Source organism: Podarcis filfolensis, assembly GCF_964270895.1.
Source record: "Podarcis filfolensis genome assembly, chromosome: 2".
NCBI classification, from domain to species: Eukaryota; Metazoa; Chordata; class Lepidosauria; order Squamata; family Lacertidae; genus Podarcis; species Podarcis filfolensis.
In genome coordinates, this window is record NC_139605.1 from 43,620,262 (window position 1) to 43,646,023 (window position 25,762).

Consider the following 25,762-nt stretch of genomic DNA (forward strand, 5'->3'; position numbering starts at 1 on the left):
TCAACAAGTGAGTTTATTCATTAACATAATGTTTCAGATTCTCTGCTTCTAGTGCTGCTTCCACATTGGGCATTTCATGTAGAATAGCCTGTTTTCAGCCACAGGGTACTATAGGACAACATACACCCTCCTCTCTTCCGGCTTCTGCTGGTGGAAAGAGCACCACTGGTGGAATGGCTCTGCCATAGTGGAGTCCCCAAGCTGCACGTGATGGCTGAGACACAATGCTGGCAGTAGCCAGCAGAAATCCCAGAAGCAGGGTGTTTTGCACCAAGGGCAGGCTTGAAGGTTTCGCATTCATAGGATCAAAATCCCATGGCTGCCAATCTTTGGGATTCTCTGCTGCACCAATCTGGAAATGGCTGCAGCAACTTTTCTCCCATCCCTCACAAAAGACCCTGGCTAAAGCATGTGTGCCAAACTCAAGGCACCAGACTACACAAAGGTACTTTTCAATGCCCCCCAAAAGATGGCAGAGATCATAGAGTCATAGAACTAAGCTCCAAGGCTGCCATCAGACCAATGTTGTCTTGTTCTCTTGGATTTGGTCTTTAAGGAAATACAGTACCCATGGCTCAGGGACTTAACATATTCCATTCAGGATCCAATGATTTCTAACGTAAGGGGTTCACATGAAACTCTTCTTTTTTTTTTTTTCATTTTTTTTTTATAAATTTTTTATTAGATTTTAAACACATAATAAAAGACAATACAAGACAATACATAGACAAACAAACATATAAACACGTATACTTTCTTAACATTTTTTCCTTAACCTTCTTTCGGCGACTTCCCCATACCTCCCCTTTCTGCATCCCTGTTATCAATCTTTTCAGCATCCCCTAATTTCCATATAAGACTTTCTTTAGATCTTGTTTCTCATATCCAATTGCTAGTCGCTGCAATTCTGTTTTGCATTACCCAAAACATTTTAGCATTCATTAATTTTACAGCAGTTCTTAAGATAGATTTTAAACTTCTTCCAATCTTCTTCCACCGTCTCTTTCCCTTGGTCACGGATTCTGCCGGTCATCTCAGCCAGTCCCATATAGTCTATTACCTTAGTCTGCCGTTCTTCCAGTGTGGGTAGTTCTTGTGTCTTCCAATACTTTGCTAATAATACTCTTGCTGCTGTTGTAGCGTACATAAAAAACGTCCTGTCTTTCCTTGACACCAATTGGCCTACCATACCCAGGAGGAAGGCTTCTGGTTTCTTCACGAACGTGCATTTAAACACCTTTTTCATTTCATTATAAATCATTTCCCAGAAAACCTTGATCCTTGGGCACGTCCACCAAAGGTGGTAGAAAGTACCTTCAGTTTCCTTACATTTCCAACATTTATTATCGGGCATGTGATAAATTTTTGCAAGCTTGACTGGGGTCATGTACCACCTATAGATCATTTTCATGATGTTCTCTCTTAAGGCATTACATGCCGTAAACTTTATACCGGTAGTCCATAACTGTTCCCAGTCAGCAAGCATAATGTCATGGCCAATGTCTTGTGCCCATTTAATCATAGCTGATTTAACCATCTCATCCTGTGTATTCCATTTCAACAGCAAGTTATACATTCTTGACAAATTCTTAGTATTGGGTTCCAAAAGCTCTGTTTCTAATTTTGACCTCTCCACCTGGAAGCCAATTTTCCTGTCCTGTTTGAAAACTTCATTTATCTGGTGGTAATGTAGCCAGTCTCTTACTTTAGACTTCAACTTCTCATAACTCTGCAATTTCACTTTCCCCTCCTCATGTTCTATAATTTCCCAATACTTTGGCCATTTGGATTCCATATTAAGTTTTTTCACTTCCTTAGCTTCCATTGGTGACAACCACCTGGGGGTTTTGTTTTCCAGCAAATCTTTGTATCGAGTCCAAACCTTATACAATGCTTTCCTAACAATATGGTTCTTAAAACCTTGATGGATTTTTACCTTGTCATACCATATGTATGCATGCCAGCCAAATCTGTTGTTAAACCCTTCCAAATCCAAAATGTCTGTGTTTTCAAGAAGCAGCCAACTTTTCAGCCAGCAAAACGCCGCTGATTCATAGTACAGCTTTAAGTCCGGCAGGGCAAACCCCCCTCTTTCTTTTGCATCAGTTAATATCTTAAACTTTATTCTGGGCTTTTTGCCCTGCCAGACAAATCTAGATATGTCTTTTTGCCACTTCTTGAAACAATCCATTTTGTCTAAAATCTGCAATGTTTGAAACAAAAACAACATTCTAGGCAGGACATTCATCTTAATAACAGCAATACGGCCTAACAAGGAAAGTCTCAAATTTGACCATACTTCTAGGTCTTTCTTAATTTCTGTCCAGCATTTCTCATAGTTATCTTTAAATAGATTCACATTCTTAGATGTCAAATTAATCCCCAGGTATTTCACCTTCTTTGCTATCATTAAACCAGTTTCACTCTGGAACTTTTCCCTTTCAACAGCTGTTAGATTTTTATCCAGTACTTTCGTTTTCTGTTTGTTCAACTTAAAACCTGCTACTTGACCAAATACTTGTATTAGTTCTAAAACTCTTTTCGTACTAGTGTCTGGCTCTTGTAAAGTTAAAACTAAGTCATCTGCAAATGCTCTCAGTTTGTACTGTTTAGCTCCGACCTGAATCCCTTTAACCAGCTGATCCTCTCTAATCATATTTAATAGAACCTCCAGGACAGATATGAAAAGTAGTGGGGATATTGGGCATCCCTGTCGTGTCCCTTTTTCAATAGCAAATTCTTCAGTAACCACATTATTTACAATCAGTTTTGCTTTTTGCTCAGAATAAATTGCACTTATACCATTTTCAAAACCTTGGCCTACCCCCATCCCTTGGAGATTCTTTTTCATAAAACTCCAAGAAATGTTGTCAAAGGCTTTCTCCGCATCCACAAATATTAATACTGCCTTAGTATTGATATTAACTTCCAATAACTCCATAATGTCTATTATATTTCTCACATTATCTGACAAGTGTCTTCCTGGAAGAAAGCCCGCTTGGTCTTTATGAATCTCCCCCACCAAAACTCTTTTCAGTCTTTTTGCCAAAATGTCTGCAAAGATTTTGTAATCCACATTGAGTAATGATATAGGGCGGTAGTTCTTGACCTGGTTCTTCTCAGTCTCTGTCTTTGGTATAAGCGTAATATATGCTTCTTTCCACGAATCAGGTGCCTTTTTCCCCTCCAAAATTTCGTTACAGACCTCCTTCAACGGTTGCATAAGCCATTCTTTCAAAGCTTTGTAGTATCTGGAGGTCAGTCCATCCGGTCCTGGAGATTTTCCCAATTGCATATTTTGAATGGCTCCCTCAATTTCTTGGTCAGTTATCTTCTGATTCAAAATCGCTTTATCTTGTTCCGAAATTTTTTGTAATCCATATTTTTTAAGAAATTCTTCAATTTCTTTGTCGTTCACTGGCCCTTGTGCATAAAGTCTCCTGAAATAGCTCTGAAAACAGTTTCTAATCTCATTAGGTTTATAAATGTTTTTTCCCTCAACTTCTAAGTTGGTAACCGTATTCTGCTTTTGTCTCTTCTTCAGCTGCCATGCCAAAAGTTTCCCACATTTGTCTGCCGATTTGAATGTCTTTTGTCTCATTTGTTTTATTTTCCATTCTATCTCTTGATTCATCAATTCCATATATTGTCTCTGATAAAACTTGATTTCCCTCAGGGTTTCATGAGACTTTGGTTTAGATCTCAGTCTTTTTTCTCCTTCTTTTATCTTATCCATGATCTTGTCCTTTCTCTCATTCTGTCTCTTCCTTTTTACGGCATTCTGTTGTATTAAAAATCCTCTCATGACAGCTTTACTTGCGTCCCAAACCACTCTTTTTTCCACTTCTGTTCTCAGATTTATCTCAAAGTAGTCTTTAACTGCCTTCTGGGCCTTTTTATATACCTCTTCATCTCTAAATAGGGAGTCATTCATCCTCCATCTAAAGGAACCAGCTGTTGTTGAGTTCAATTCCATCTTTACAGCGTTATGGTCGGAGCAAGTCTTTGGGCAGATTTCCACTTTCTTGACCTTTGATGCCATCCCACTAGTTATCCATATTTGGTCGATTCTTGTCCATGTCATTTTTGCTTCAGAGAAGAAGGTTCCCTCTCTCTCTAGAGGGTTCCTTGTTCTCCAAATGTCAATCAGATTTATATTGTCAGTCATTTCAAAGAATGTCTTAGGTAATCTCCCGTCCTTGGAGATCACCTGTTTTTGTGCTTTGTCCATATTTGTAGAGACCACTCCATTCATATCTCCCATTAAAATTACATTGTAATCCAGAAAGTCTGTTAATGTCTCATGCAGTTTCTTAAAAAATTCCGACTTCCCTTCGTTTGGTGCATAGACTCCTATTGTCAATAATTTTTCTCCTTGTACTTGGATTTCAATTGCTATATACCTTCCTTGTTCATCTTTGAATATTAATTTCGGGGCCAACTTCTCCTTTGCATAAATCACCACTCCTCTTTTCTTCACTTTATCCGATGAGATAAATTCTTGTCCTAAACTTTTGTTGATAAGTAATTTTCGGTGTAACCTAGTCACATGGGTTTCCTGTAAACAAATCAAGTCCAATTGTTCTTTTTTCAGAATGTGGAAGACTTCTCGTCTCTTCCTAGGAAGGTTCAAACCATTACAATTCCAACTTAAGAATTTCAAAGACATCTTGTTATTTATTCAGTTGCCCCTCCAACGGCTCCAAGGAGATCTTCTGTCGATTTTCTAGCTCCAAAAGATAAATTCGAAATGTCTGGTAGGTTTTCTAGGTCCGTAGGTTCCGCCGTTTCCTTAAGAAGGTCCTCCTCGTTTCTTGTCAGGAACTGTTCTTTGTCTTGCACTGTCTTTATCTTAATTTTCTTTCCTTTGTAGTTAAAAGACAGACCTTGTGGGAACTCCCATCTAAATAGTATGTTGTTCTTTCTCAATAGGGTGACCAAGTCCTTATAGTGGGTCCTCGCTTCCAAAATATTTTTAGGAATGTCTTTAAAAATCTGCACACGTGAGTCTCCAATTTCAAGGGCTGTATGGAAATGCAAATTCAATATCTTATCTCTCTCCTCCTGAGATCTCAGAGTTATAAGGCAATCTCTTGGGCTCTTTCTGTTCTGTCTCCTTCCCAGTCTGAAAGCAGTTGTTATCTTAAATTCCTCCTCTTTCAAGCTGTCCTGCCAAAATTCCAGAAATTCTTTTGTCAAATATTCTATCAAGTTATCCTTTTCATTTTCTGGAATCGATCTCAGTCTTAAATTTTTATTTTTTCTCTGTAGTTCCAGTAGAGACAGAGCAGCCTCATGTTCTTCCAGCTTTTTACAGACTGGTACTATCTGTTCCTGTGTATTTCCTGCAGAAAGTTTTGCTTCCTCTGCCGAAACTTTTGCCTCCTCTGCAATCTTTCTAGTTATCTCGTTCTCTTGAACTAATTTATTTATAGTCTCTGTATTCAAATCCAATTTTGTTGATAATTGATTCAGCTGTTTGGAGTTTTCAGTGCTCTGCTTTGTTAGCACTTCTAGGGTTTCATTTATTTTGACTAATGCTTTGGTTATTGTTACTCACATGAAACTCTTCATGCATTAAAACCACGCTCAGGAATTATGAGAGTTGTAGTCCAGCAACATCTGGAGGGCCACAGGTTAGCTACTCTTTCAGTAAACATTCATGCTGTGCTCCACAGCCTTCCTGGCTGCCAATGCGTCCTGATTCGAAAAAGGTCCATGGGAGAAGTTGCTTCATGCTATCTTCAACTGGGCTTTAATTGGTGCTTTTGTAATCACCTACCCAGGTGGACTGTTTTGCATTGCTTTAACACAAGCCCTCTTACAAAACACCACATTCCTTTGGTAAATAAGGGCACTGTGGTCAGATATAACGAGCTTCCAGCTTTTGATTTGGGGGAAGTATATAAAAATAGAATTCTAAAATTCTGTAAAACTGAAATTAAGCTTGCAACCCAATGTACGGTGGCTAGTTTTATAGAACTCACAAAACTGATTTTAGTTATTTCTGAATAAATATCAGTGTTGTGCTGTATGAACTGCTTAATTTATTTCTAGAAACACTGCACATTGCATAGATTGGGTTGTTTTTGTTTTTATAATGTATTTTGTGTTTCTATATTGTGATTTTATGTTGCAACCACCCTGAGGTTACAGGGTGGTATAGAAACTTAATTAATAAATAATAGAAGAGTTCAGGATACTACAAATCCAGAGAAATTATGTTCAGTGCCTAAATAGAACTCATTTTGAATTGTGTCCAAGTAAAAATATAAAGAACAAAAAAGATTGGATAATCTAAAAAAGAAAAGAGAGGGAGACAGAGAGCAAGAATTTGTAAATTCTCAAACCTAGTTCTTAAATGTTGTACACTTCAGCTAAGTATTAACGCTAAGCAAGTAGAAGGCATCTTTTTTCTTTTCTTTTTCCAATACAGTTCCAAAGTGTGATCTGTTTTATATAGAAAGGAGAAATGAATAATTACCATATTCTAAGATAACAGAGTGAAGAAATCCCACCATGGAATAAGTGCTTAAGAAAAAGTGTGCATGTATCTTTTGTAGATCTTTAAACCTTCCTTCTATACTATAAATAAATGTTGTAATATTTACATTTGCCTCACAACCATCTGAATGTAAGCCTGGCATGGCCAATCCCAAAGGACTTCAGAAAGTACTGATTATGACGTCATTTGCCATTGAGTGCAAAGGTTTAGACTTGCTCCCAAATGCATATTTTCATGGCAGCTATTGCATCTGTTTTTGGTTGAAAGGGCAAAATAGTATTCCGTTATTCATACTGAAAGCAATATCTCTAGTCCAGAGATCTGTGTCCCCCTACCAAGGATTGCACTCTCATTTATTTATTTATTGCATTTTATTGTGGCCTTTGCTGTAAACATTCCGGGGGTGGATTCATCACAAACTGGACAAGGGGTAGATTTTAAAAAACAAAACAGAAGCAAAAAACAGAAACAAATGAAACAACCTCCTGATGAGAACTCTTCAGATGTATGGTGTAAATATATTTATTTCATTTAGCCCATCCCCGGAGCTCAGCCACTTCGTCCCTGGTGTAGGGACTGTGGCTGAAAAATCCACAGCAGTGAACTGTGAACAAGCAGGCTATCAATTTAAACAATGGAGCAGTTTTGCAGGAACGCAGGCTTGGAGGGAAGCTATTATAAATAATGGTGCCTCAAAGAAAATAGCTCTGTGGAATACAAATAAAAATCTATGCCTGCTTGCGAAAAGATTAGATCACTTGTTGAAAGAAAGCTGGTGCTGGAAAACATCAATACATGGTGCACTCAATTTACATTATAGGCCATTTCTACAAAGTGCTGCTGGTATCTCCCCACCAGTATCTCCCCAGAATGTAACTAATGCCTAGAATCAGGGCTACTGCACATCCCACTCACCTCTTTTACCAAACAAGATAAGCTGGGATGGGGCAGAGTTGCAGAGAGACACAGTGCCTTTTGGTTGTCGATTGCATTTTCCCAACCCCTTTGTTTCATCCCCTTTGTTTATATGCTTTTTCTCAATGAACTGAACATACTGTTCCAAACAGATCATACGAAATACCCACAATGAGATTTGAAATAGCCACACGATCTTTTTGTTTTACTTGCTAGGGTCAACGTTTGATTCCAAAATTACAACATGGGGGCACAGACGTGAGTTTATTTAGAAATATATCACTCTTAGGCACAACCACCTTGAGTCTTAGCTTCCAATTTTGTTGCAGAATATTTTTGGCTCAATAAACCTATTTCTGTGCACCTGGAGGCTTCCTAACCTTTTCTTTCATGGATTTTGTGGCTTCCCATTCCTCCCCTCTGTTTATGCTTGTGACATCATCAGGTCTGCCTCACGAACCCCTTGAGAGTATAATACTATTATAAAAATCTTGCATAAATGAAATTACTTAGCTGGGGAGGGGGCGTCCCCTGCCTAAGATACAAGGTACAATTGCTATTCCAAGTCGCACACAATCTAACAGCAAACTTAATTTACTGTTTCATAGATGACGAGAAGTACAAGGTTGCATGCCGCTATATCCATTTTCAAAAATCTGGTGTCCAGCACACAGGTATTTTCAGCTCCATGGTGCATAAAGGCTTATCAGCCATGAAAGCTAACAAATTAAACACAGCAGTGACAGGTGAAATTTTATTTCAGGTCTTCACTACTAGGCAGGAAGATAGATGTATATATATAGACTACAATCAATATGCATCATTCAAGGGATGAAAAATTTCTAGTTATAATATCTTAGAAAATAGGTAATCTTAGCTTGACAGTCACTTGGAAAGAGCTGCTAGGGAAGTATGACTGAATGATATTCATAGCTCCTTTTAAGTGGCAAATTGAAAAAAACCCTACTTCATCAAAAGTGGCTGTGGTTCATCACATTGCAATATATTTTTGAGAAGGCTCTATACACTCAGAAGAACTTCTTCTCCAAGGCAATCAGAGCATTGATTACAGTTTGCATTTATCAACTTTCAGCAAATCAACTCATAGTGTGCAGGGGAGCCAGAGAAAGCCATGAGATGGGGTTACGTCCCCCCCCCCAACGTGGCCTTCTCTCCCTCTCACTGGGCCATAAAGATTAAGAGACCTTTTAAGTTCACTTTCAAAAATCAAAGTTTGGAGTCTACCATCACCATAACTGCTGAGCTGGGAGAAGCAAATGACAAAATCAAACTACAAATGCATGTCCCACAGAGATCTGAACTGGGGGTGGGGGGAATCCAGTCTTTGTAAAGTTTCGTTTTTAAAAAAGCCAATTAGTTAACAACACATAACATAACAAAATAATACGATACAACCCCATCTGTTTCACTATACTTAGTTATTTTCTACATTTTCTGAGTGGTTTTTGTTCTACTGCCCAAAGGAAAGGAAAGTGTGAGAAATATACTTGTTATGTACGTGACCCCTGTTGCTATCTTAGCTGTTAAAAAAACAAAAAACCCAAGAAACAAAATTGCCATCCTGAATAGGAAATCAGTAGCAGATAAAAAAGTCATTTACCCAAACTAAATTATCCGTGGGCAAGATACCTGCAGCTGCATTCCTTTTAACTCCTGTCCGATGTATGATGCTGAAATCCCCAGAGACCAGTCCCCACTCCTATGTTTACGCTTTGCACTTGAAGCCAAACTACCATTCCCCTCAATGGAAGCTGTCCTTCTCACATTAGTAGCAGATTCAGGGGGGAAATCTGGACTGGGACTGCAGTGGGTGTAGGATTAGAAAATAGCTACCCCCACACCAGTGTTCTGATTCTGTTCAGCCCCACCATACCATTAAATAGTCATCTGTACAATGGCTCATCTAGTCCAGCATCCTGTTCTCAGAGTGGCCAACCAGAGGCCCATGGAAAGCCCATTAGCAGAACCTGGGTGCAACAGTTATCTCCTGTATGATTCCCAGTACAGTGGTACCTCTGGATGCAAATGGGATCCGTTCCGGAGCCCCGTTTACATCCTGAAGCGAACGCACCCCGCGTCTGCATGGGTTGCGATTCGCCACTTCCGCGCATGACGTCATTTTGAGCGTCTGCGCATGCACGAGCGTCAAAATCCAGAAGTAACACGCTCCATTACATCCAGGTCACCGCAGAGCGCAACCCAAAAATGCTCAACCTGAAGCTACTTCAACCCAAGGTATGACTGTAACTGATATTCAGAGGCCTTTGACAGTGAAGGTAGAACATATCCATAATGGCTGGTAGGTGTAGGTAGCCTTATCTTCTGTAAATTTGACTAATCCTCTTTTAAAGGAACAGGCAGGTCCTTGAGACAGGCCTCAGTTGAAGAAGGGAGGAAGGAGGGGGTTATGACAACCCTTTGCTACTTTTGCTGCATGCCCCGCAGCATGGATTGTTCCAAAGTTGTTGTGGGGGAGAGGAGCCCAGTGCAGAGGTGTCATAGTGATAATGGTGATAATAATGAGCATGACTAAGTTAGGGCCATTAACCTCTATGGGTTTACTCAGAGCAAAATCTAATTGAACGCCACACTAAATATCGGCAACTGTGAAGGACAATAATTCAGCTCTGTGACAACCAGCTGCCTAGCCCATCTAAAGTGTACATTGAAAAGTGAAAGACCTGTGTTGATATTAAGCAAACTGCACAACCGCTTCTGAGGAAACATCTAGTCATGATATCGCTAGATTGCCAATGACATCGCTTTGGGCCTGCACAGTCATTTTGTTTGGGAGGAGAACTGCCTCTCACATTCCTCCCCATTCCACCCAGCAACGAGAGCAAGTGTCAAGTGAACATGAATTAACTGAGTATAACTCAGACTCTCCCAAAGCACCTGATCTGTCCTCAGAATTCAGAGCAACGTTAACCAGGTGTCTAGAAATACTGTGTTCCACTAAAGGCAGTATAACACAGCTCCTCCATTACTTTATCTCCACAGGGAAAGGGACACACATACAGCCAAAGCTCATACTGGGTCAAGCGCTCTCCCCAGAATGTAATAACTGAATAGGCCCTCAGGATTGCTCCGAGGATTGTTGGGATGATAAATGAAGTAAGAATTGTTAATGTGCTATAGAAACCAAACGTTAATATTTTCCCTTAAACTTTTGTTCCAACACTGGTTTTGTTTCCAGATTAGCAGACAGATGGATTACAGAGTGGGGAAACAAAAGATCCCGACTTTTTCTTTTCTTTTGCAGAGTTGCATTCCTGTATCTGACAGAACGGTACCAGCAAAACTGGTCCATTTAAAATGTCATATAGATACATAACTTGTCACTTTATACGGTGTGAATGAGTATCATTCGCTGCAATATAATGATTGGAAATTAGTCAAGTTTTCTCAGTGTCTTTCTTCACATGATTGAATTTCCCGTCCTACATTTTGTGCGATCCATATGTTTTGATATAAAAACTTGATAGCACAGCTTCAATTTTTCGGCAACATATTGTTTGCTTTATATTTGTCAGTTGAGCTGAAGTAAAACATATCCCCCGCTTACAGGAATGCCTGAAAATATTCATGGACTTTACCATCTCTCAAGGAAAAAACCTCAATAATTCTGGTAACACGGATAAAATCTTTTCCTGCGTTTTCTTGAAACTCACTGCAGTACAAAGGGATTGGGCGGGGGGGCAGCTTCAGAAATAAAAATGCACCAAAAGTATACAACAATATCTAGCTTTGGTGATAGAGCAGCACCCAGAAGTCACCACTTAAAACAGAATTTGATTATTTCCCCCTTATTTGGGACAGGATTGAGAAATGTACTTTCTCATGAATTGCTTTATATTTATTAGCTGTATTTTTATTTTCTACAAAGGTGTTGGACTTTAATATATTGGTTCCCAGTAGCTTCTTTTAGCGTTGCTTAAACTCTAACAATGACTAGCTTTATCAAACTACTTTGCGTGGACAGGCGGAGTCCCCAGATCCTGCGCGGTCCCCCCGTCATGTGGAATAACGACTCATGACAACGTGCTATGGGATTAAATTGGCCACAACTTTATTAAATTTCAAATGTGGGTAGACCTTGGCTCAGGCATTGGGCGTTCTCCCTCCCCAGTCCCCAGCCAGGGACCTAGGGAGCATCAGGGTTATTGAGTGTGGGGGGGGAATGGGCCGGCTCTGGAGAACATATGTTCAAGCAGAGATAGCCGCCCCCGTTACGCCGCCGCCGCAGGGGAGAGCAATGACGACCTTTCAGCGTACGGTCAAAGCCTCCCTTCAGAAACCCCTTTAACGGGGAACCCTGGAATCGCCGCCGCAAAGAGGAAGATGGACTAAAGGATTCCGCCCAAGGCCTGATACCGCCAAAGTTGTGACGTTTTGCTACGGGAAAGGCGAAACCTGCCAATGCAGGGAAATTCATTTCCGGCCCTTTAACAGCGACCTTAACATAGCAGCGCCCGCATACCTGTGAAGAAAAGTTAACCTGCAAAACCTGTGAAGAAAAGTTAACCTGCAAATAAGACATTAACTGAGGGTGGGTAGGGTGGGAGAAGCTCTGGAGCCAAGTGAGGATTCCCAGGTAAGATCCTCCCTCTATTGTGTGGGCAGGTAATCCCTCCCCTACCTGGCCTGGTCTCCTTGGCAACGCTTCCCCCAGGTGGGATTGGACAACTGACTGAGGTAGGCGGAGACCTCCAGGTATCCCACCTGAGGGAAGGCAAAACAAGCCTATGCTGTTGGAGCCGCTCCAGATCTAGGGGCTGCGCGCGTCCACGCAAAGGGCGCCCCCCGTTTTAAGCGGGGAGCGGTCATTCTTGCGTGAAGAAGCAGCTTTAATGTCATACAATGGAGTACTTCCACTTACCTTTGTTGTACATGTTGGTTGGCACTTGGACATCACTCAGGGTAACATTCACAGGCAAGTTATTAAAATGGTCATTTGGTTCTAGGATGAATTCCTTCCCCAGTTCTAAGAAGTTCCCATCTTCATCCCGCTCATTAATGAGGACAGCATTGAAATATTCATACTGAAAAAAGAAATCCAGTAATGACATTACCAAAACAGCACTCTTAAGTACTTAAAACATGTTTATGCACTGCTTCAGTATTCATTAAATCCTATGATATGCAATATTTGGATGAGAATGTAAGAAGAATCCTTGTGGATTAGACCAGCTAGTTGAGCACTCCATTTCCTAACAGAGCCCAATCAGGTTCCTCTTGGGAAGCCCACTAGCAGCACACAAAGACAATAAACCTCTTGCATCGTTGGCCCCCAAAAGTATAATGCTTATGATCGGAAGGGGGGGGGTGTTTGCATATAAACCTCATGACTTGCAGCCATCAACTCCTTTCTGTGCCACAGCTTTTACCTAATGGCTATGGCACAATCATATATACTACATCACACATTGAACATATAGCCCATAGCCAAGCCAGGTGTTTCACAATTACATCAGAACAAATGACTGCTGCAGGCCGCCAACAACCAGGTGTGGACTGACTCTGTGAGCCCAATATTTAATGTTCAATCCACAACTGCACATAAAGATGGCACCTAGTTGAATGTGGGTGCCAAAGGAACAACACACAACCTGCTCAGCATCAGTACAACAAACACATCCATCTTTATATTTAAACCTAACTTGTATTGAATAACAATTTTTGAAGTCTAAGCATTCGTTCTTTTAATGATTGGCCCTGCAATTATTTTTAGCCAAATGAGTTGCATTTGTGGTGTAATTACTTTCCTCTTTACTACAGGCGTATATACCCTGATATGGCATTTGAAGGAGAAAGATTTGCAGATTTCTGGATAGGCTTTAGCCTTTCTTCAGACATTAAATAAAAGATAAGCAAAAGCAATTTAGATAAAAAAATATTGATTATTTTTGTGTGTGACCTAGGTCAAACAAGAATTCTATCAGATTCTATACAGAGCAAACTAACCTCTCGGTTATCTTTCACTCATAGGGAATTTTTTAAAAGTGAAAGTAAAATAATGAAGAAAATATAACATTAGAAGACGTGTTAACTGTTTTTGTTACTATACTATTGTTTCAATTTTGTATTATTATTTGATAATCTTTCACAATAGAAAAATTAGCCAACTATAACTGATTCAACTATAACGCTGTTTAGTACTATTAGCATAAATTACTCTGGTTTCTCTTCAGATCGTAGAAATCTTTCACCTTTACTAATGAGGAGCTTAATAATAATAATAATAATAATGATGATGATGATGATGATGATGATGATAATATATTTATACCCCGCCCATCTGGGGGTTTTCACCTTTCACCTGGCACAGTAACCAGGTGGGAAGACCCTCACACCAAAATGCAATACGGGTAGTAGTTGTAGATTGTGATAGCATCTACAATACCCACGAAATACACAATTATTATTCTTTTTTTAAAAAACCACACATTCTACACAGGATTGTATAGTGTTGACTCCAGGAGAGGCCTATTCCCAAGAAGCCACTGTAGAGGTAGCATGGGAGTATGGAGTGCCAAGGAAGCAAGACACACAGTCTCCAAGGAGCAGGTAGCAGACACCACTGCTGCTGAAGGCTTGATCTGCTGCCCCTGTGGATCCTGCCACCCTTCCTCATGGGTGGGCCGGCCCTGATTGAGGGTGTCTTGCCTAAAGGCCCTCCAAAACCAGGAGCCAATGCTATTCTTGTATCATTCTACTGTTTCACCCATTTCGTGATGTTGTGTAGTTGTTGTTGTTGTTGTTGTTGTTGTTTTCGCACTTTTTAAAAACTGTATTTTATTTTTTGGTGTAACCTACCCCAGGAACACTTGAACATTTGTCACTGCAAATGTGTGATATAAAATGAATGAATGGATGCTAAATGAATGAATATTAAGCAAAGTATTTCACTTAATAAATAAAATGAAGCCACTTTCCTGCTTTTCAAATCCAATACTTCGTGTCCTGTAGATGTATAATAATGAATAGCATTTTTTTTATCTCTAGCTCTCTGTGGCAACCACTGAAATATATGTACACAGTGATCTTTCTCATTCTTAATATCCTCCCCTAGCTAATCATACACGGCCCCTGCAACATTTCCTCTTCTTACACACTTGAATTATCTCTCATTTGCCAAGCTGAGTAGCACTGTCACTTCATGTGGCCAGAATACTATATTGTTTTAAGATTGGGGAATTATGACAGGAGAGAGTTTAATGGAGCCAGACATGCTGCTGGAGCCTCCCTTAATCACTTGTGGCAAAGTTTCCAGGTAATTTTGTGGGTGGAGCAGGGGGGCTAGGGAGATTTCTTGTAATTAAACTAGATAAGCTGGATTTTCCTTTATTCTAAAAGGGTGCATGACTTTCCCTCCCCCAGCTGAGGATGATGTAACCTCGGTGTCTGTCAATGGAAACAACAAAAATATTTCTAACCCACCCTTCATTATGACCGATCTCAGAACAAGTTACAGATTAAAATCCATCCAAATTCAACAATCACAATGGGGGAGGGGGAATCCACTTAATAACAAGACCAGATAAAATGAATATATTACAACCAAATCCTTAAAATACAGATCTTTAAAGCACAGAGTGGGCTATAACCTAAAGCTAATGCCCTGCAAATGCCCAAAGAAACAAAGAGGTTTTCGCTTGGTGCATAAATAAGAAAATAATACATGCCAAGTGTATCACTAATGAGAGGGTGTTTCACAACTGAGGTGCTGCCACCCAGAAGGCCTTTTCCCATGTCATCATACAGCCAATAGGGGGACAATTAAGAAGGGCTTCCTCTGAAGCTCTTGGCGCATGGGCAGCCCAGTACAGGCAGAGGCGGTCCTTCAGGTATAATGTCCCAGGTTGTTCAGGCTCATTACTAGCACCTTGAAAATGGCCTGAAAGCATACTGGCACCTAATGTTAAGTCTTTCAGAAATGGTATTATATCATTCTGGCCAGTTGAACCACTTAACTCACTAGCAGTCACTTTATGCACTAATTTGCAGAAAGTGTGGAATGAAGAGATTAACCAAAACAAGTTTCTGCCTTCCCTCAAAAAGCCTCATTATCTGCATTTGGAGGAAGTCTATGATGCCTACACCATTTGCTGAGAGGGGAGAGGCTGAGGTGCAAATCCACCTACTCACTCTCCTTTTCTCTGCCCCCCCACCCCCGCAACACACCTGAAGGTGGGTACAGAGGGCAGCCCAGTATGAAAGAGAAGACCCAGCCACCCTGCACCCTATGATATTTGGGAACTGCCTCTCTCTGGAGACTTGATGTGAGGCAGTAGATCTGGAGTGTTTGAGCTATGTTTCCACCTATGTTCAGTCGGTATACTTGTAATATACACATCTAACACATAATACATATTAACACACATGTTACAAAATGTCAATATGCTTCTTGTGACCTTCATCCAAAGGGAACAGTCCTGCATAAGCACTGTGTCCCTGGAGCTTCTCAGTGCCTAGAGACATCTGGCATAACAGAACTTCCACCTGAGTGCAGAACTTTGAGTAAAGCACTACTTCTAAAGGAGTAGAGATACCTGCTCAGTTCTATCATTTTACTCATGCACATTTATTTGCTTTTCCTTTGCTATATAACAGCACTTTGCAGACAAACCATATTTTGATGTTTACAGGAGGGAAGTCTGCACAATATTACTTGCATTCAACTTGGCATTGATCCATTAGCAATCTTTTCCCAAGTACCACTTTTCTATTTATTGTGTAATCATTTTTATTATCATCTTATCTTTCAAGATAACAACTCTCTCTCTCTCTCTCTCTCTCTCTCTCTCTCTGTCTTTCCCTCCCCACCCTGCCAGGCTTATATAAATATTCAGGTGCTGAACTCCACCCAGCCTCTTTCAACATTCTTCTTTCGGAGATAGTGACTACTGACACAATAGGTGGAATGTCACACTGGAAAATTTTATTACTTGGTTGACTTTCCTCTCCCTCCTCCTTTGACTCCCCATTCCTGCCACAAAGTCATGCTTCATATGCACACATGTTCTCTTTATTGCCCATTTCCTGGGTGCCTAACACCTTGTTTCACATACTTACCCCCCCCTGCTCTCTCACACAGAGGAAAAGAGCAGCGCAAGCAAGTTGGAAGGGAAACGTCATAGCTAAAGGAGAAGAAAAGTTAACGTATCCAGTCTCCTATCTCCTTGGCTAGAGTGTATGCTAATAACAGAACTTGTGAGGTGGTTCAGGATGGGGGTGAGTTTGCCTCCATTATTATTATTTTTCCTCACCAGGGTGTAATTAGTATCCTCAGCCAGAAACAGACTACGTTCACTAATGCTTATACGATAACGCTGGGAAAATCCCTAGTGGAGAGATTAAGGAAAGCTTTTTTTTTTAGACAGAAGTCATGTTGTACAGCATTTTCTCTTGTGAACATCTGCAATTGATTTTGAGAAGGAAAGTGTGTGTGACAACTGAAAGGTGGTAGAAGGAAAATTAAAAATAAAAACTGGGTTTTTAAAAAATGGAAAGTGAATCTATCTGGCTCTCTGACACCACATTTGAGATAATGCCCCAGGGAAAGGTGCTAAAAGCCATATTTGCTGACAACACAGATACTCGGAGCAGCTAAGCTCTAAGAGAAAATGACTTCAATTCAATCTTGTCAATAGAGGTCAGCCTGTAATACAACCTTAACAAGGTGATTCCAGAGACAGCACAGTACGTTGTGTCTAAAACATATTAGCCTAATAAACAACAAAATGATTGTTTACATTGGGACAACCCCAAGACAGACGGTGACATGAACACAAAGTGAGATCAATTTAACGGACCTAGAGAGAATAACAATAAGAAAATCTTGGAATGTAACCTAATAGCAAAAGTACTTAATAATTAGCATTTATATGGTGCATTTCAAAGGTTCAAAGCAATCCGTATATATTACAGTAATGAATCAACAATTCAGCGTCACAGCTATTATTATTTCCTTATTGTGCATGAGAGAGTGAGAGGCTTATAAAAGGTACTTAGTGAGTTCATAGCTGAAATACAGAGGCTGCCATGGTTGGACACCTGCCAAGACCCAAGCCTGAGAAGAGGACCTACTGCAGACCAACGCAGACCCCATGGACCTCTTGCCATTGCCCCCTACTCACCCACTCTGTCTTCCTGGCATGCAGGGAGAGCAACAGCAAGCAATGGATTGAGCAGCTGCCCCTTCGTGCTCACTCATCTGACCTGTGAATAGTGGTGGTGACTGGGACCAGATGCAGAGGGAGAACATGGTTGACCATCGTGCTCAATGGCTGACCGAGGGAGGGGTCTATTGAATTCCCAACCAGATCTCCTAAAAAAAAATCCCAGACTGACCACTGGTGAGATTAGTGTTGAACCAGTGACATGATGGCTTGCACTTCTTATTCCTACACTGGAGCAGCCTTTAATAACAAGTAGAAGTCATCTAGCAAAAAAATTAGTGTTGATATTCTATTGCACTTGTGCAACCAACCAAAACCTTCTTGTACATGAGTACTACTTACATAGTTCACACAACATTTCCCTTGTGTGATGACAGACAGATGAGGGAGGTAATTCTTCTGAAGTGGGGCACCTCTTATCATAATGCTGCTGTACAAATGTATGGTATGAACACACTTGGAATAGCATGTACAGTTCTGGTCACTTCGCTTCATAAAGGATACTGTAGTGCTGGAAAATATTCAGAAAAGGGCTACCAAAATGATCAAGGGGTGGTGCAACTCATCTTTAAGGTTAGAATAGGATGCACTGGATTATTGCAATCCACTCTATGTGGGGCTTCCCTTGTGCTTGACCTGGAAACTACAGTTAGTGCAGAACACTGCAGCATGGCTGTTGACAGGAGTGAGACCCTGCCAGCATATAACACTGCTACTCAGAGATCTGCACTGGTTGATGATTCATTACCGGGCCTAGTTCCAGGTGTTCCTTTTAGTATATAAAGCCCCTAATGGCTTAGGACTAGTTTACTCATAGAATCACCTTACCCCATAGATGTCAACTTGACCACTTGGACCTGTGGACAGCGTTCGAAACTCAAATTGTTCTAGGCATGTTTTGAGACAGGTAATTTCCTTAATGTGGGCAATTTTTTATCACTGGGAGTAGTACTGCGCCTAAGGTTTCAGATTAAACTGCCACTGCTGAAACAAAAGGAGGATCTTTTTCTGCCTCCCCACTTCCAGCCACTCTCTGAGGACTGGAGAAGGGACCCTCATAAGAATATTAAGGGGAAGTATGGCTTTGTTTTTAGCAGTCTTCAGATGAGGACTAGACTATGTGGAAGCTGAAGAGAAGATTTTAGCTGCAGTTCATTCATTTTCAGCTTTGTAAGGTAAAGGTACCCCTGACCGTTAGGTCCAGTCGCAAACGACTCTGGGGTTGCGCGCTCATCTCGCTCTATAGGCCAAGGGAGCTGGTGTTTGTCTGCAGACAGATTCCTGGTCATGTGGCTAGCATGACTAAGCTGCTTCTGGCGAACCAGAGCAGCGCACGGAAATGCTGTTTACCTTCCCACCGGAGTGGTACCTATTTATCTACTTGTACTTTCGGTGCTTTTGAACTGCTAGGTGGGCAGGAGCTGGGACTGAACAACAGGAGCTCACCCTGTTGCAGGGATTCGAACTGCCGACCTTCTGATCAGCAAGCCCTAGGCTCTGTGGTTTAGACCACAGCGCCACCCGCGTCCCTTTTTCAGCTTTGTATTCTTGTTATAAAAAAGCAGGCTAGACATTCATTTGCAGCGCCCATAACCTAGGTTTAAGGTGCCATTATCTCCTAGCTTTCATATATCAGTTTCTAACACTGCCTGCAGAAATTGCAGTGCTGCAGGTGCCACAAAATACTCATTCCACCCTGTGGTGGCACCTCCATTTTGGAACTCCCTAACTGTTAGCTGTAGTCTTTTTGACAGCTGCTTAAAACTATATTTTTATGCAAGCCTATAGAGACACACTGATGTCAGCATATAGTAGATTCCACAAGCTCCTGCATCAAACCACATCAGGTCTCCACAATGACTTATTCCGAAGTAGATGAATTTTCCTTTGTGATGTGCAGCCTTGAATTGCAGTTCCTGCTGTCCTTCTAGAACATCCTCCAGCTTTGTTTGATATTAGACAACATAATTAAGCAACGCTTAAAATCATCTAATGCAGCAACTGGTGAATCTTAAGTCTTACCATTCCAAACCAATTTCTTCAAACTGTATACAAACAGCTGAGAAAGGTGGGTGAAAGGGTACAAAATTACTGAATGTATTTGTAAGTAAAGTGAAAGAGATTCTGAACTGAACATGTACAAATCCTCTGCAGATTATTTATTGCTCTCCCATGTAATGTAGCAATCAGGTCAGCTAAACCTGCAGTCAGAATAACAAGGCCACAATGATGACTTAATTTTTTAAAGTTTTTTTAAAAGCACATCTGTCTAGAGCCAAAGAGTTTTGAAAAAGTAAAACAAATGCATCTGTCTTAGTCATAAAATCTCATTTTGACACAGAATTACTTAAAGAAAAGGAAGAAGAGAGGTAGTGAGGCTGTCATGCTATACAAACTTACTTGGAGCAAATTTGGTGGAATTTTGAATAGATATGCATAGGATTTGTTTCCATTCTTATATAGGACTGTACTGTACTGTAGTCTTGCTGTTAAATGATATCCAGGAAAAATCTATAAACAACTCACTAAATACTTGTAAAGATTCATATGGATGCTGCCCAAAGGGCAAAATAAAAATCTAGAATTCCATATCAAAAAGTTTATTATTATTGTCAGGGTAACATCAGAACTTATTAATAGTATAGTGTGCAGAAGTGCTGATTTACTCTTAAAAACTTTCTTACTGAGATTCAGCATCTGCATACAATAAATTGGATAGTTCTCCATGGGGGGGTGGGGAGAGAGAGAGAGAGAGAGAGAGAGAGAGAGAGAGAGAAATCAGCTCCAGTTTGATTAATAATTGCATTTGTACATTCTCTATATATAATAAAAATGCAATAATGTCACCATGCAGCCCCTATAGGAGGATTTGTAGTGCCACATCACAATCATGAAGTGGAGTAGGGAAACAAACCCTCCACCAGCAACAAAAAGGGAACAAGTTTTAAAGAAGACTGCTGCCACTGCCAATGACCTGTCCTCAAAAAAAAACTATTTAGAGACACACACCCAATAAGTGAAATGGTCCCCTACTCAGGGGGAGCTGAATTTCACCTAAATATGGGTGAATTTCACCTAAATCCTAAAATTATTGCTGAAAGTTGCCTTTGAATTACTTTTAAAAAAATACAGATGAGCAGCAACAGCTTCAATAGCAATTAATAGCTCAGAAATATAATATTATGTACAATATTTTATTATACTTTATTTTATAAACAGATCTCCCAGAGTAACATTTTCACAGTAACCCTTTGGCTATTTAGTTAAACTCCTTGTTAGGTATACTGTGAACAATTTCTAGTTGCTACATTAATCTGAAATACCTGTGAAACAATTTACTGGTATGATTACTGAGCCATAGACATGTCATTCAAATCTGAATACATTCAGAATTATGATTAGATTGTCAAAGTTTAAAATAGTATTAAATCAGCCAGCTTCCTAATTTAACCCCCCCCCCCCCCCAGATTAACAGTATTCATTGTCTAACATCAATTTGTATGACGTTGTCATCTACAGTGGTACCTCTGGTTACGTACTTAATTCGTTCCGGAGGTCCGTACTTAACCTGAAACTGTTCTTAACCTAAAACACCACTTTAGCCAATGGGGCATGCTGCTGCTGCTGCACAGCCGGAGCACGATTTCTGTTCTCATCCTGAAGCAAAGTTCTTAACCTGAGGTACTATTTCTGGGTTAGCGGAGTCTGTAACCTGAAGCGTATGTAACCCGAGGTACCATTGTATTTAAATCGAAACTAGATCATGCTTCTGGCTATGAAGTTCTGTTCTGAAAACAGTGCAGTTGATGAATTGTATTTGCTTTATTTACTGCCTACGATGAAAACTGGTTTGATTCCATTAAGTGTTTCAAACTCCAAGAAAACAATCCAGAAACAGAGATATTTGAAGTATATCTAAAACATTGTGCTTTGGAGGAAATATATTTGCGTATTATCATTATTATCATTTATCATACTGAGTACAAGACTGGAAACGAACGTCACACAAATGGAAGTCACAATTCAGAGCATATATTATTTCTCATTTTAAAAATAAATAAAAGTGCAACACTACATACTTTTTGGTTTATGACTGGATTTTTATTTCACCACTTTTAGAAATCCCAATTCTACTATATATCTGGCAATTAATTTGGATAAATGCTTTTATTAATCTAATAGCTTCAAATTCTGAGGGGAAATCTGCTTAAAACATGTCATCAATGGTATTTTAATTGAATGTGATTTACAATCTGAGTAACCATTGCTGCTGCCATTGTAAGAAAGTCAGTGCAGGGTTTTGTTTTGTTTTATTATTATTATTTTAAAAACACACCAAAAATGGTGAACAGATAAAAATGATACTTGAAAATTGTTCTATTCTATATTGAACTGATTAAAAGATATAAAAGGGCCAAAGATCCATTGTATGTGTTATTAAAGTATTCCTACATGGCTATAGAAGAAATTGGCATGGAAGAGGTACTGATTATTTTGACAGCTCCAAAAATAGTCATTGATTCTTTTTGATTCTTATTGAAAGAAGCATCCCCATCCCCCTTTATCAAAGAAGTTTTGCAGAATACTATCTGGAAGGGCATATTTTGCAAAACAAGCTTGCACAAAAGAACAAAAATCTTATTTCTTTAGAATAACAATTTTCAAGGTGCTGTAGCCCTGTGCACTCTTTTCTTTGACATAACAAAGACAGACATAAACCCTCTCTCCAAGTCAGCCAGGTGTGCATCCCAAACAACTACAATTTCCTCTCCTCTCCAGGAATCTTCACATTGTTGGAGGTTGTGCCGCTTTGTACGTTAAAGGGTCCTTTTAAACAAGTTAATTGGGATTGGATGGGAAAGCATTTCCTCTGACCTAAATCAATCTTCCATCGCAGGACATTTCAATCTTCCAAAGGGATGGACCTTCTAATGATAGCTGAAAGGATGCTTGAGGGAGATACTGGGTTGAAATATGCATACCATTAGGCACACATCCCACAATTTCACCCTCCACTCTCCCATGTAGCATGGGGAATGGGGTTTATCCCCTTTCAATGTGTTGTATCAAAGGATCCGGGGATAGACATGCCAGACCCAAATTTGAGCACTACGTCTACTGTATTTATTGCTTTATGATTCCCCCCACTTCCTCTAAGGAGTGATGGATGGGGTATGAGTAATAAATTATTATATTAAATTATTATACGTATATCCATCTTCTCCAGCAAGCTGACCTCTGTGGAGATTCCAAGCAATGTTGTGGAATAGTTGATGTCAGGTTTTGTAGCTTAAAGAACACGGAATTTGTTGCAGCCTGCATACACACACATTTCCTTTCTTTCTAAGACACCCAACCCACGACATAAATACAAATACACAAATGTTTCTCCTCCTTTTCCTTTCTGTATTTCCCATCTGTGCTTTCATTTGGGGCCATGATGTACAAAAATGGCATGGTTGTTTCGTACTGCTCTGAGTTGGTACACTGCTTTGAACAGTCCAATTTTCAACTCACTACCAGGAACTACTTATCCATAGTTTGGCAGTTCTGGATTATCAGACTGTAGTCAGCACAAGAAGATGGAATGCCAGGTTCACCCCTCCCAACCACCCAAAATAGAGCGGGGTGTGTGTGTGTGTGTGTCCACTTAAAGGGTATGTAGATAGGGCTTGGTGGCAGAAACACTAGCAAGAAGCACAGCATGACAAAATCACTGTCCTGGCATTGGTTCTTGGGGATTCTGCAGCACAGGCTACTCACTTTTCTTTGTCATTTGGCAGCCCTGCCAAGTGAATAAAACTTCCCTGGTAATCAGCAGTGGGACTGGTTGTAACCCCTGGCAAAGCAGCAGCATGCAAAGAATGTTTTGTTCGTCATTTCCTTGGAAACATAAGAAACTGGGCCAGCAATTCAGTCTTCTTTACCTAAACAGCCGCTTGGTGAGAACCCAATTACCTCTCCCGCCACTCCATTTGACTAAGCATGCAGAGCCCAGCTGCTAAATCAGGCTGGGGAGGCATGCATTCAACCCTCCTATGCACATATAATATTCCTCTTAAACTGGGAATATGCACATAGAAGCCTGCTTCCACCTATATATTGCCCCTGCTGGACTGGGGCACTGGAGTATAAGATTTATCTGACAGGAGGAAGTCAAAATAATGAACGGTCTACAAGGCTGACCCAATGGCTATTAATTCAGGATTTCCAGACCTAAGCTGCTTCATTGATGAGTTGCTATATGTAAATTCCAAGGGTAAAGTTGCAGTGAGTACCTTTATCTGCCAAGATAAAGACTGAACAAGGTCCTCCTACCTAAATATAGTGCCATAATAACACTTCATTAAGTAACCATATATCATTTCTTATTGTGGCTACAATAATATATGGAGTGACCAGACCACACAGACATCACAGCATAAATGCATACAGCATGTCGCGAAAAACCCAACACACAGTATGTATCTTTACCACTTACCGATTTGTACTTTAAACCAACACGGAGATTTAAACCAGACTTTCCTTTTTAAGATTTAGTGACAAAAAAATGCAAGGCTTGGTTCTCTTCACACTGGCAATACAACCTCAAATGTCTTCTAGCAATGTGGAAGTAATAATGTGAATCTTAGCTTAGCCAGTGTCCAAGAGTATGAACTGGGAGTATAGGCAGAGTTTTCCTCTGTTCTGGGATGGTACTGAAAAGTCTTAGGAAAGTGAGAGTAGAGAAAAGGCATCAATCAAATCAACATCAGGGTTTGTTTTAAAGGAATTTTTACAGTACAATAATATTGCTTTTGCGGGAGAAAAAACATGAGAAGCTATTGCTCTATGTGTTTACTTACACACGGCAACCACATTTGAATTTTGGAGTCAGTGGCTGCGCTTGGACATAATGTCAGTCAATCTAGACAATACTAAACTAGAAGGACCCATGGGGTCTGCGTGGGTATAAGGCAGCTTCTGATGTTCATAAGCCTGGATGAGTTTCCTATTTACTTATGTATGATAGCTCAGTCAGTAGAGCATGAGACTCTTAATCTCAGGGTCATGCCCACATTGGACAAAAGAGTCCTGCACTGCAGTGGATTGGACTAGATGACCCTTGTGGTCCCTTCCAACTCTACAATTCTATGATATATTTAGATTACTTTTCTGGGCAAATACCAACCCAACTAAAGGTTGCCTCATGTGTTGCGAAGCAGCACATTACTGGTTACACAGGTGGGGTGTGTAGAGGTAAGTGTAATGTGAACTAGATGTACACATCTACATCGTTTCAGGGATTCTTGCAATATTGGGGAGGGGGGATTAAAAATGCTAGCTGAATTTCCAGAAATTAGGGCTGTGACAATACCTACTGCTTGCTTGAAGAACTTCAAGAAGGTTTTCAAGGGTTCAAATGGCACACTAAAGGGGCCTAAGGGAATAGATTATCTAGCATAGAGATGAGAGTCCCTTCATCTTCAGAGAAGGGATGCTGGAAGAATACTTTGGTGTCATTTGTTTGCCAGTGACGGTCATGGGGTGAACTACAGGGAACCCATGATCCCTCCTGACCCACCCCCACCCCCCCAAAAAAAATCCCCAAACACTGCAGTGTCATTTCCCTGAATGGAGAAAAAGACCTCTCGCATCTTCACTGGAACCCTCTACAGACTGCCACCCTTTCCTCTTTCCAAGTCCTGCTATTTTGTCCTTGCAAAGGGTAACTTGGTAGGATCCAGGTGCGTGAGAGCAGAATCAAAGTGAGGGACTGCTTGAGTTGGGCTGCGAGGAAATTGAGGAAAAGAATGTGTGGATTTTCAATGGTATATTTTTGGTGTGTGCGTATACTGCATACACACAGACAAAATATACCATCAAAACTTGTATATTTTTGCAACTTAGGTGCAGATTGGTGGCAATAAAAATCAGTGGGGGTAAACAAGGCAGTGTTGTACTCTCAATTCTGTCTTATGTACAATCTGCCACTTCTATCTCCCTTGGCCAGATGGGGGAGGGAATCAAGTGGAGAATGGAAAAGATTTCTGTATCCAAATGTGCAGTCCAAATGTAGTTAATGTTCTTAAAGTGGGGAGGGAGAGCAGCATGCCTTGGAAAATGGCTTCCAGATCTACCTTGCTCTAGTGGGTCATAA

General features: G+C 40.4%; 1 protein-coding gene across 2 annotated transcripts in view; it reads right to left on the reverse strand.

The window, feature by feature from the left end:
- The window catches only part of CACNA2D3 (calcium voltage-gated channel auxiliary subunit alpha2delta 3), a 488,574-nt gene that overhangs the window by 277,618 nt on the left and 185,194 nt on the right, over positions 1-25,762 (reverse strand). For both annotated transcript variants that reach the window (XM_083602945.1, XM_083602944.1), the window contains exon 5: positions 12,321-12,483. In XM_083602945.1, coding sequence (XP_083459071.1) covers positions 12,321-12,483 — 163 coding nt within the window. The remainder of the gene's footprint in view (positions 1-12,320; positions 12,484-25,762) is intronic.